General features: G+C 43.8%; 1 protein-coding gene across 1 annotated transcript in view; it reads left to right on the top strand.

The window, feature by feature from the left end:
- The first annotated feature begins 2,758 nt into the window (after nucleotides 1–2,758).
- Nucleotides 2,759–13,635, top strand: part of SLC7A14 (solute carrier family 7 member 14) — a 52,180-nt gene continuing 41,303 nt past the window's right edge. The window contains exon 1 of the mRNA XM_019503290.1: nucleotides 2,759–3,245. Coding sequence (XP_019358835.1) covers nucleotides 2,942–3,245 — 304 coding nt within the window. The 5' untranslated portion in view covers nucleotides 2,759–2,941. The remainder of the gene's footprint in view (nucleotides 3,246–13,635) is intronic.

Below are 13,635 nucleotides of genomic sequence, written 5' to 3'. Positions count from 1 at the left end.
CCTGTGTCCTCCTTCTCCCTGCTGCTCCTAGCTCCCAAGACCACAGTAATCATGACCACAGTATTTCCGGGAATCATTTTGCCCAGTGCCAAAAAGCAGCCATAGTAACTTGGAGCAGCTGTTCCAGGGCACCTAGCAGAGCATCTGTTCATAAACCTAATCCCAAGAGCTGCCTTGGAGGCCCTCAGCATTTATAAAACCAGACCTTAAGGCAAGAAACAAAGAGCACTGGGATAAATCAGTAACTTCAGTGCTGCCAGTGGAGCCAGGATGACTTATCGCAGCCAAGGGTCTCGTCCCTCCATTTTTAATTGAAATGCAAGCGAGAATGTGTATAGGAAGAAAGTAATTACATAAATGGAATCTGACCTGAATACTACATCAGCTAACTTCTTTAATGGCCATGAACAGCCAGCATCTCAGTTTTAATTTCCCATCCAAAAGATGCGTATTTGTCAGGATGTGGAACTGATTTCTCTTTAATAATCATTTTTAGCTTGTTCTTTCAAATCTCTGCTGTTTGGAGTGATAGCTTGGGAAAATCATTCATTTTGATCAAAATTAATATGCCGTTTATAATGAAAATATCATCTGTGGCTCAGAAAGCAAAGTGAAAAACCCTGTATTAACATTTATAAAACAATCCAATTATTTTTAAGTCAAAGATATAATTTTGGAGGTCATGAGTCCTGAGTTTTGAGCACCTAAATTTAGGTGTTGAAAAATTCTAATCACCATTCAAACACTAGTGGTGTTTGCTTACCCACAGACTGAAGGATCGAACTAATCTAATCTGTTTCCATTTTCTTTATATTGCTTTACTTTTCAGTTCTCAGCAGCAGCAGGATGTTCAGTTTGCAGGCACTTTAGGGGTGTATTTTTTAGAAATCTTAGACACAATGGTGAACCGAGGGGTGGGGGAGGGGGAGGCGGAGCGCATGTTAAAAAGCCAGCTGCCTCCACCATGCAAAACGCACTGCTGCTTTTGTGTGTGGCACCTGCCCCAAGCACTCAGCCCAACCCAATAGTTTCTCCTTAAAATTCTCTCTCTAAAATCATAGTTATAGTTGGCAAGTCTGAGGGGATGATCAGCCAAGAACTCTCATGCCTGGATAAAAGTCCAGTCCCCAACAGACAAGAAACACAATAATTCTGCCCCTTTAAGGTTAGACACTTATTCCAAAGATTTCTTCATCCTCCCATAACTCTGTATAAAATATGGCATACTTCAGCTGGCTCCATTGGGAAGAAGGAACCTTATGTACATTGGGGAAGGTTGGTGAACATCATGTCCACTGAGAAAACAGCAGCAGAGTTCTCAAACTGAGCCCCTGCCTTTTAAATTAAAAGAAACTCTCCATTAAGAGAAAAAAGTGAAGAAATGAAACCGATTCCAGCCTCTGAAGGAGAATGATACAATAAATATCCAGTGGATATTGTGCCTTGCACTGGCTCTTGGAAGTCCCAAATGAGCCCAACACCTCATTGCTTAGGTGAGGTACAAATATATAGCAAGATCTTATAGTTCAAATAGGCAAGACAGATAAAGGTACTCATATTGTCCACATTTTACAAAAGGGCAAAATGGGACAGGGAAATGAAGGGATGGTCTAAGCACTCCATGTTGGTCCCCTCCAGAGACTTGGGGGTCATAACTGACCACAAGATGAACGTGAGCCACCAATGCGATACCACAGCTGGCAAAGTGAACAAAACTGTGACTTGCATCTACCGAAGCATCTTGAGCAAGACCCAGGATATCGTCCTCCCATTGGCTGCAGCTGGAGTACTGCATTCTGGGCTCCACAATTTAGGAAAGATGTGGAGAAGCGTGAAGGAGTCCAGAGGAGAGCCATGCACATGATCAGAGGACAAGAGAACAGGCCTTATGAAGAAAGGCTGTGAGCTATGGGACTCTTCAGTCTGGAGAAGCGCAGGCTCAGGGAGGACTTGGTGGTAACCTATAAGTATATAAGGGGTGTGCATCAGGATCTGGGGGAACGCCTGTTCACCAGAGCGCCCCAAGAGAGGAGAAGGTCCAACAGTCACAAACTCCTGCAAGACCATTTTAGGCTGGGCACAAGGAAAAACTTCTTTCCTGTCCGAGCCCCCAAGGCCAGGAACAAACTCCCCCCAGAAGTGGTGCAAGCACCTACTCTGGACACTTTTAAGAAACATTTGGACATTTATCTTGCTGGGATCCTTTGACCTTAGCTGACTTCCTGCCCCTTGGGCAGGGGGCTGGACCCGATGATCTCACAAGGTCCCTTCTAGCCCTAATGTCTATGAAATCTATGAAACTCTGTTTCCCTAGAAGCCAGCAAGAGGTTTGCCAACATGAAGGGCTGAATTAATGCACGGGCAAACTAGACACATGCCCAGGGATGTAAGTGAAGAAGGGGGCCAGTTGTGCTTAATTTACATATTATAATTATTGAGTGAAAAAAAATAGGGGCCCATGAGTTTGTTTGCCTAGGGCCCACTAGAGGGTTAATGCAGGCCTACCAGGATGGGCTGATTTTTAAATCCCACCCTGCCATAATTTTCCTTGAGTGCAGTAGGAAGTGTGACAGCTGAATTGGAAATACAATCAAGACCTCAAGTCTCTGTATGTCTGTCACACACATATACACACACACACACTAACAGCAAACAGTTTTGTGAGTGCAAATTTCTTCTTTTTTTTTTTTTTTTTTTCTTTTTTTTTTTTTTTTTTTCTTTTTTTTTTTTTTTTTTTTTTTTTTTTTTTACAGACTTCCCACAGAGGAGCCTGAACCCAAGCAAAGAAATAAAAGCTTCATATGCAAGGATGTGGCTTCAAGTTGCTCCAAATCCAGACCTTCTCTGAACGAGGTGCTATCAGAAGTTGATGTGGCTGAGATCTGCCATCAAACCCTACTGAACTCTCTTGCTTTGCTGGTCTCAATCCCTCTCCATTACAATGAGTGGCTTCTTCTCACGCTTGGACCCCAGACGCATCCAGTGGGGTGCCACATGGTACACCATGCACTCCAGGATTCTGCGCACCAAGCCTGTAGAGTCCATGCTAGAGGGGACTGGCACAACCACCTCTCATGGGACCAAGCTGGCCCAGGTCCTTACTACCGTAGACCTGGTTTCACTCGGAGTTGGAAGCTGTGTTGGCACTGGCATGTATGTAGTATCGGGCCTGGTTGCTAAGGAGATGGCAGGGCCTGGGGTCATTGTTTCCTTCATCATTGCTGCAGTTGCCTCTATTTTATCAGGTGAGTCACTCAGAGCCATTGACAAAACTGCATGGGGTTTTTATTGAGGGCCTCAGCAGTATTACTCATGTGTAACTCCTTAGTTCAGTCAGGGAAGGTTGGGCTCCCTGTTTACTGGCGGACATTGTGTCCTGTGAGCAAAGGGTGCAATTGTTCCTAATACTTGGGAGTCTGACAGCGTACAGTGCTGAGTCCAGTCACCATTTCACTGAAGACAATGGCAAGCAAGGCCCTCTGGCACCTTGAGAGTTGCCATCACCTAGAGATGAATTCCCTGATTTTCAGAATGAACATGAGCAAGACTTAACAGACATTTATCTGTGCAGTTGCTGCAATTGTAGGCCCAGCAAGGGATGCACAAGCTACAAGTTGTTTGGTGTATGGCTAATCTTTCACATACCCATTTACTGCAGTTTCATGTTTGCAAATTTGGGATTCATCTCTGAAAAACATCCACTACCTAAACAATGCATGGCAAGAACTATGTGAATATAAGCGCACTATACCTTCTCTGTAATAAACATGCAGACTTTCACACTGAACTTCTGTTAACATGAGCTGAATAGCAGGAGACATTATTAGTGGAGGACAAAGCCTCTCACAGCTAGACTGCTGCTGTGACCCCTGTATAAGGTGGCCGAGGCCCAACGTTTTGTCAGCTGGCTGATGGCCTTGACAAGTCCTTGGTTAATACTATTGGGGCACTTGTACAGGTGACAAAAATTGCCTGTTTTTGTGGTTAAATTGCATCAACTTTATATGAAGGGGGGGTTGCAGTTTAAATTAGTTTATTATGTTGCAAACTAAACCACATCCCCATGTACTTTAGTTTGCAACATAGCGACTTGTAACATTGCAACTTAGAGGTGGGCTGAAGGCAGAAGCAATGGGTGCTGCCTCCAAGATGGGGCAGCCCCCCCCCCCCGGTCTGCTAGCTACCTGCCCAGGCAGCCCCAGGGGGAATGACCAGTACCCCCCACAGTTCAAGGGCTGCTCAGCCCACTGGCAGCTTGTGCAGGCAGGCTCTGCTGGAAAAAAATAAAAAATAGAAGTGGCAATGGTCCCGATCCTTTTTTTTCCCACCACAGAGCCAGCCTGTGGCCAGGGGGTTAGCAGCCAGGGGCCTGAGCTGCAGGGGGCCCCAGTCTTTCCCTCCATGGTGGTGGCACGCCCTGGGGCCACCAAGATGGACTGCTAGCAGGCCAGGGGCTGCCCCAGCTCAGAGGCAGCAGCCAGGCTGATCCAACTGTTCCCCGAGCCTGAACTGGGCAGCCCCCACCCTGCTGGCAGCCCACCCACTGTGGAGGGAAGGACTGGGGCCCCCCACAGCTCAGGGGCTACTTATCCCACTGGCATCTTGCCCCCCAGCCACAGGAGAAGCAGGCAGCTTCACCAAAAAAAAAAAAAGGATCAGGCCCTTTGCTGTAACAATGATGGAAGCCCCTAAATTGAAACGGTGGGTTTTTAATCATCACAAATACCCACCATTTCAATTTAGAGGACTAAACCCCCCATAACATGTACAAGCACCCTTAGAGGACTGGCAGGACTTTTGCAACTCAAGTTAGAGTCTAGAGGCAAAAGAAAAAGGATAAAACTGAGGGGCCAACATTAATTCTGCATTCTTTCAAGAGAAAGAGAAGTGAAGACACGTGGCTTGTGGAATTCCTTATTTCCTGCTGCTTGAAGAAATAAGTACCTTATATAGCAATGAGCCAATCTTTCATTTTGGAGTCTATTAACCATGCACATCACTACTCAGTTCGGTGGGGGAAGGAGTATTTTGCTGGGTCCAACCTGATTTGTGAACCAGTCTTTGAATATCAGAAAAAAAGAGGACTCCTGAGGAGGAGGAGGGAAATAATCAGTTTAAATAGAAATCAGTAGATCTCAACTCTACTGCTGAATCCAGCCAAATATGCTGATTGATCTGTGCTTTCCACATAGTCCCCTTACGCCCAGCATTTGTCCTTTCCAGTTCAGTGGTAGCAAATAGACATGCTGTTCCAAAGCTGTCTGTTAAGAGAATCTTTGCACGATGTGATGGAGCGTGTTAGCAATGGGTTTGTCTGTTTGTGAATGCTGGGTGAGAAACCTCATACAGCAGAGCACTTTACTAGAATACAACAGTTCCAAAGAAAATTAAACAATCTGACTCCACTTTCAAGAACTCAGCCCTTAGTAATGTTTCAGTGGGTATATTCTCTTGTACTACCATTGCTAATTCTATTTTTCCTTTTGAGATCAACTCCTGCCAAAGTCCATGGGACTTATACCAGTATCCAGGAGAACATTTGCTGTAAGGCAGCGGTTTTCAACCTTTTTTTCTCCAAAAAAAACTTTGAATGGAGGTGCAGGCTCCTTTGAATTGTAAGTGTGGGTATTCACATACTTCTGATCAATCCTGGCCATCTTTCGCAGACCCCTTAGACAGTCTGCAGACCCCCAGGGATCCACAGACCACAGGTTGAAAACCACTGGTGTAAGGCATTTCTAGAACTATCAGAAAGGAAAAGCAGACTCAGATTCTGGATACTTGGCATAACTGGAGCCAAGGTCTCTTCCTGATTTAAATATAGAGTAACACATTGATACAAAGAGATATCAATCAGCTGTGAATGTGCTGTCAGACTTTTCAGAGCTCTGCAAGCTGTGCCTCCCTGTCTAGCATATAGTCTGATGTCTGCTGCATCTCAGATCTCTACAGACCCCACCTGATGATGGGTCTGTGCTTGTTTTTTGTTTTATCTATAGGTAGGCTACTGTCCTGCAGCATGCAGTGCCATATATACACATTCATATGCATGCACACAAGCATCCAAGAAGAACCTATAATAGAGACCTCTTGATTGAACTTTTTCCATGGCAACTTTGAAGTTGCCATGGAAATTAAATGTTAGTTTTAATTTTTTTTAAATGGGTTGTACCAATGGGTACCTTTCCAGTACCCATTGGAATGGTACTGACTCCCTTCCTTGTGAAAGGCACTGGCTCTACAGGCCTGCATAGTGAAGGTTCAGTACAAGAAGCAAATCAGCACATTTCCATAATCTACCAATGTACATCAGTCCTAGTTGCTGCCAGACTAGGAAAAACATTTCATTTTCAGTGTCTGTGCCTGCCTCAGCCTTGATGCCAGAACTGTTAAAAAGGATACACATACTGATATAAATCAGCAGTAAGTGTGCCATGAGACTTTTAACGTGTGTCATTTGTACACCTTGAACACACAGAGGGACAGATTTGCAAAAGCTTACTAGCCTCTGCAACGGATACATTTTTTTTGAAAACCTGGGCAGTAAACAGATTTGTGACCTGATCAGTAAAACCTGAATGGAAGACACTCAATTTACTTCCTGTATGCCACCAATGTAATTTTCATTTCTGTCTGCAGGAAGAGGGAGGGGAAGGGCGAGCAGTAGCAGTGCTCACCCTCTAGGTATCAGACTTGTATGAAAGTAGGGGCTCTGGTCCCTGCATGGACCAACTGGTGCACTCAGAGCTAGGCAAGCTCCCTGCAGGGAGCTGGGAGCTCAGAAAGATCACTGTGCCTGTGGCCCACAGCCAGAGGGGAGATGTAACTGGGTCATCATACCTGCTGGAATCCACCCCAGTCACAGCAGTCAGTTTATTTCCCAACATGCTGAGTTTGCATGGGGTTCACTTTTGCCACCTTATCTACAATCTGAACTTTTCCAAAGCCTCAGGGTGGCTAGATCTTAATATGAAGGGTTTGGATTCATGAATCTTCAAAGCATATATGTTTGTAAGAGCTGCAACTAGCATCATCTTATGTTACAACCCAGTTGCATAACACTGGCTGCAGGATCTCCCTTACTGAAGTAATCCATACTCGACAGGTCCATTTTTCACCAATGCAATGCACCCACATAGGTTCCATGATCCCTAATGTAGACAAGCCCTTAGCTTTGAAAGCCAGCTAGAGCCAACAGATCATTTGTTTAAGCTAATCAGTGGGATTAGCAATCCTTACAAGCAATCCCATTGGAAGTAAATTAATGACACAGTAACACAGACAAGATTGATAAGCCAAGTAAATGAGAGCAGAATTTGGTTCTAATCAGGCTAAGAAACATAGAAACATGGAACTGGAAGCAGCCTCCCAAGATGTCAAGTCCCTTGCTTGAAGTCAGGATTGAGCCTGCCTACCCAAGGGTTGTCAAAGATATGGCCTATGAATGCTGCCCCTTGGTGCCACACACAGCACATGTCAACCCAGCCCCATGGGCAAGGTGTGGGATACATGCCACGTGCCACACTCAGTGCCCATTCCAGCTGCTCTGGGCTCTGGGCTGCACACGGCACCTGCCCCAGGTGGTCTGGGATGCACACTGCATACAGCGCCCAGTCCAGGGGACCAGGACCTGCACAGCATGAGGCTCCTGGACTGGCTGGCATGAGTGGATCAGGCATTTGAGGGGATGAGGAAGGAATGGGGGCAGGAGATCCACTGGATTTTGACAGCCCTGGCTTAAGCCATCAGATAACCAAAAACAGATCTTTGTCTAACCTGCCCTTAAAATACCTCCAAGGGGAAAGAAATTCCACAAGCTCCCTTGGTGGCCAGTTCTACTGTGTCAGCCTACGTTTTTGAACATCTGTGTCACATAATGTAGATCTTCACTGAAAACTAAGTAGATTTATTTCTTCTTGTGCTACTCCATGAACATAGAGGACAATTGATCATCTTTATAAGCACCTTTTATATGCTGGAAAATACATCACATGTCCCTTTAGCCTTCCCTTTTCTAAACCAAACAAACTCAGCTGCTTCCACCTTTCCTCATGGGTCATGTTTTCTAAATCTCTTACCAGAGAGCCAGGACCCAAGTCTGCTGTTCTGCTCTACTGGCTCTTGGAATGTCTTACAATATTATTCTCTCCGCTGCACAATTTCCACTTCAGTGCAAGCCACACATTCATCAGGGAGAACAGAATGTAACTCCATGCGTGATTGCAAGGGAAGAGAATAAATCTATGTATCTAGTTTAAGGCCCAAGTTTTTAAAACATGAGCCAGATCATTCTGATGTTTTTGCAGTTACTGTATCATATTAAAGTCCTCTGCCACACAAATGTTCCCACACAGAACCCACATAAAAGCAAATCCAATCAAAAACCTCTTCTGTGTACTACAGGACTTCTTTTAATATCTAGTGTTGCCATAACATACTGCTGAGCACCCTGCTGTGTTCAATGGTAGGAAAGATTTCCACCCTTTCCCAAGTGCCACTGAGATGCAGGTAAAGCATGACATAGCTTGTGGAAAATCCTCTGAGCCAGTTATTAGCCATCTGACCTGCCTGTTGTTAATATGCCTACAACACTTGATCTGCCCTTGCTAGATGGAAATCTTGCCCCTACGCATGCTTTATTTATGGATTTCACTTTAATGGGTCTGGATGTAGCAACCCTTTGGTTATAACAGGCAAACTGGGGGTGGCTCAAGTAGATTGTTATAACAGAATTTTGCTGCCTTGTGTAAAATTATTGCACTCAGTTCCTGAAAAGGATGCCCACAAAACCACATCTACTATATAGAAAGTAGCTCATTGCTTCTTCCAGCATGGCTGGTTAGAAAGTCACATAGATGCTTAGTGTCTGCTGCCGGCATTTACATCTGTCAAAACGAGTGAATGTCAAGTAAGCAAAAGCATAAGTTTGGAAAGCATTCACGAACCTAGCTGCACTTGCAACATCACTTCCTTCACATCAGGGCATTCAGCACTTCATCTCAGAGCTCAGGCATGGGTTTGTCTTGGTCTCCACGTACGCTAGAAAAATCAGTACCCTTATCACAGTACCTGTCAGCAAGGATGCAGCTGTACTGCTTTGCTAGTTACCAAGCAAACTGATAAACACAGGGCTTTAACACTGTTATCACATCATGTTTTACATGACTGTATTATGAAAACCCAAACCTTTGCCTGCACCAGGACTTCCAGGGTGTTAACATCAAATCAAGAGTTTGTAAAATCTCCTAAAGTGGATGCCACCTTTAAAATGTATAATATACATTTCTATATAGTGCTAGTAAGTGTCTGTACCAGTTAGCATAACATCTCTGGTCTAACCGATCTTTCATCACACAAAGATGGAGTAGTGCATGGATGGCTTGGCCAAACTCTTCTCACATTTGTTAGACAGATTTAAAGTGTTATTAGTGAATGTTAAAAGTCACAGTTATTTACATGGCGTTGTACAGTTGGAAGAGAATGAAGGACCTTGTGTATGATAGCTACAGGGTGCATAGTTGATACATGCTACCACAGTCTAAGACATGCAGGATGTCATGCAAACTATGTTCACCTGGGATATAGAGGGTTACTTACTCAGGAAGTTGTACAGTAACTCCCCTGGCAATCTCTAGCAATATACATAGATGATTGAGGATGACTTGTGCCCACACCCAAACCTGTATTTAACTGAAATGGCCTCGGGCCTTGCCCACATAAAAGAAATTCAAGCAGCACCTATGCAGGCAAGGAGGCACCATGCTCCCAGGCATCATAGTCTGCTTGTCTAGTTAAGTGCAGATGCTATACTCCCTACAGCTGCCTGGCATAGCTAGCGAGACAGCCTGTGTGCAAACCCCATCAGTTCAGAAAAGCAGGGAAAAAACCCTGCAGTATGCTCAGGGAGCTCACCATGAGCTACAAGGTGGGCTGCCACTTTTGCCAAATACACCCTTGGCTACCATCTTCAAAGCCCAAACCTACCCAGAGTCATTATTTACTTCAAGGCAGAGTACTTTTTACCTGGTTGTGAAACTGCTGACTTCCTCAACCAGGATAAAGCCCAAACCAGATAAATAAAGAAACAAGAAATTTAAAACTGAGCTAAAGACTGGTTTGTGACTGCATCCCCTTAAATAGCCTGAAATCCCAGAACCACTCTGCTGTGTTTATGTGCTCCTGAATAATATCAGTAACCATGTAATTATACCGTGTGGCAATTGTTATACCAATTATAAATTCTGGCCCACGTTCAAGAGGAAAAAATGGTCTTCTGCAAAAGACTGTTCTCCCAATCAGCTGCTGTGCTGGTTTGTTGTCTGTAGGAAGCTAGTAATCACTCCCAACTGGAAAATATTCAGACTCCAAATTCAAAGAAATCTGGCAGGGAGATAGCACCATGTGCTCTTTTTGCAAGCACCATAATTTAAAAATTTGGAGGAATTTTGCTTGCCTGGGTGCTTAATACAGCAATAAACAAAGAGGGAGACAGATAGATTCCTACCTTTTGTACCAAGCAAAGTTGGTGCAGAATAACAGGAGCCTGTGGATAAACAACCCACAGATACTAGGAGCATTTCAGCTCCTTGTTGTTCAGTAGTGAGATGGGAAGCAGTACAGTATTTGGTTCCATCCAGTGGAGATAGCTGCCTGCTTTTAAGGACAGGCTTTATAAAAATTAGTTTCCTCATTTTAGTAACCGAGCAATGTTTGGGTTTTTATTAAAACGAAACAATGCTGTATGTCCCTAGTTCTGTAATCACTCACACCTGGAAACCATTTTTATATATGAGTCCCATTAAGGTCAGTGGAAATCTCTACATGAATAAACTGCAGCACATGCTAAGTATTTACAGGACTGTGACTTATTAAGTTCTCCTCTCTGGGTGTATGTATTGATGGAAGACAAAAATATTAAAGGACTTTTATCTGTAGGCAGTTTCACTTCCTGGCTCTCAGGCACCAGAAAAGTGTTGCAGTGTTTGGATAAAGTGCAACTGTAATCAGAACAGAAAGAAAAGCACTAACATAGCTGTAAAATTACTGGTTTTTTTTATTAAACTCTGATTTGATAAAACTAAATATTAAGCCCAGGTTGTCCTGTCAGCGCTTCCAACATAGCACATAATTCACTCAGATCCTCTCACCAACCCCTGGGCTTTTTACTTACCCATTGCCTTCTGGGCTGCTGATGGTCTGATCCCTTTTCTCCCAACATCTTCTGGACATGGCCAGTTGGCCCATTAAGGAGCAAGCAGGGATCTCTGCTATATCTCCCCGACCCATGGCACATTACTGGGCTAGAGGAGGACAAACTGTAGAGGAGACCTAGGTCCTTGCTGTGTCTCTGAGTCCAAGTACATGGGTCTCCCAGTTTCAGTCTCCTAATGGAAACTAAACCCATGTAGGATTTTTGGGGACATTTTTGCAGTACTTTTCTATTAAAACCCTTTTAGTAGGTGGCCTCTACTAGAACCACTCTCCAAATACCAGTAACCAACTTCCAGCCTCTTCCAGAGCACAGCCACTTGTATTGATTCCCCCCTGCTCCAGCAGGTATTACAAGATTCCCCTATACAATAGTTCCTCTTCCTCAAGAGCTGTCCAGTAGGTGGCAAGGCTCACTCCCCTACCCCCTAAAATGTGTAAGCTGCTGCAAGACTTGTCCTGACACTAGGATGAAGTATGTGCATGCGCTCTCTTTCTTCCTCTTTTAATTCAGATCAACATGCATTTCAGATTTAAAGGGGCGCTGTCAGGTTAATTTCAGTTCCAAACAAACATCAACAAGTTTCTATTTTTTGCTTTAATTTAAAAAGAGAAATGTGATTTTCAGCTCTTCCATTTTGCCATGTGATTGTTTAGCAAACAAAGGAGATGCTTTCAATGCCAAAAAAAAATCAGCTCTTAACATCCCATTTTCTTCATCAAGTTAGTAGGCTCTTAATACCATAATCAATCAGTAGCTACTTCAGACTTCAGGATTATTGGACAGTTGCTCAGCAGCAGCAGAACTTCAGAGCCGCTGTAGCAATAGAGCGTATATCACTCTGCTCTAAATGCTCCTATCTGGCAAGCCAGGAGAGCCACTCTTCCCTGTTAGCCTAAGGGGGTTTACAGTACATACTTGATCCGTTCCATTTCGACCCAGAGGGCAGTGGCACAAATTTCATACAATGGTGCATTAATGAGAATGTCCAATTCTTTCCTTCATCTGTCTTAAGCCATGGTATAAAGGAGGTAAAGTTCATTATCCCTGCTTTAAATGGGGAAACCGAGGCACAACATGGTGAATTTATCTGTGGCAAATTACTTCAGTAGCAAATTCAGTGGCAGAGCTACAAATGGAAGTCAGGCCTTACATCATACTCCTGTAGCCCACCACTAGATCTATGCTGCATATAGTAGGTCCTGTCCGGCTCTCATCAAAATCAATATGTAATTTATTTCATATGAAATAAAATGCATACTGCCTGTAAGTAACACACAGAAAATTGTATTACTAGTGTATATGGGAATTCCAGTGGAATAGCTGAAACCTCAAAGTGTTTGGTCATATTAATAAGTTATCATCATGCCCGTCTGAATACGTATCAATAATAATCTTTAAACTTTGTTTTTTCATTGGCTAAAGTAGAATGATCCTCAGACAAACATTATATGATTTTTAAAGCCATCAAACAGTGTAACAAAATACCAGCCCCTATCAAGGCATCTGTTTCATAAAACATTCAGGCGTGTAGTTATCTGTTAATGACTTGCATTTGCAGATTGCATGCATTTTTTATCAGCTTTGAATAATTACTTTTATGTGGATGATGATTAGGGTGTCTTGTTGTTGTTCCTGTAACTTAGTCTGCTTTCCAGAAGTAAAGTTTCAAAGCACTAAGTTTAAAAAGCACTATTAGCGATGTAGCTTAAAAGTGCATGACATGTACAGGACCTCCAGTGGCAAGAATGCAAATACCAACAATTTTAACTAAAAGGCCCAATAATCCTACTTCTGTATTGAATGGGCTCATTTTCTAAGTACTTGAAAGAGAAAAAAAGGGTGATTAGGAACAGCCAGCATGGATGCACCAAGGGCAAGTCATGCCTGACCAACCTGATTGCCTTCTGTGATGAGATGATTGGCTCTGTGGATGTCGCAAGACCAGTGGATATGGTATACCTTGACTTTAGCAAGGCTTTTGATATGGTCTCCCACAACATTCTCACAGGCAAGCTGAGGAACTACAGGTTGGTTGGATGAATGGAGTGTAAGGTGGATAGAAAACTGGCTGGAGCATCAGGCTCAGAGAGTGATGAACACATCTGGAGTACTGTGTTCAGTTTTGGGCCCGTCACTACAGAAAGGATGTGGACAAATTGGAGAGAGTCCAGTGAAGGGTGACAAAAATGATTGAGGGCTGGGACACAGGAGTTACGAGGACAGACTGAGGGAACTGGGCTTAGTCTGGAGGAGAAGACTGAGGACAGTTCAATAGCAGCCTTCTACTACCTGCAGGGGGGTTCAAAAGAGGATGGAGCTGGACTGTTCTCAGTGGTGGCAGATGACAGAACAAGGAGCAGTGGTCTCAAGTTGCAACAAGGGAAGTTTAGGTTAGGTATTAGGAAGACTTTTCTCACTAGGAG

The sequence above is a fragment of the Gavialis gangeticus genome, unplaced genomic scaffold (genome assembly GCF_001723915.1).
Source record: "Gavialis gangeticus isolate Ggan-Ray unplaced genomic scaffold, GavGan_comp1, whole genome shotgun sequence".
Taxonomy (NCBI): Eukaryota; Metazoa; Chordata; order Crocodylia; family Gavialidae; genus Gavialis; species Gavialis gangeticus.
This window is presented reverse-complemented; position numbering and strand designations above follow the sequence as displayed.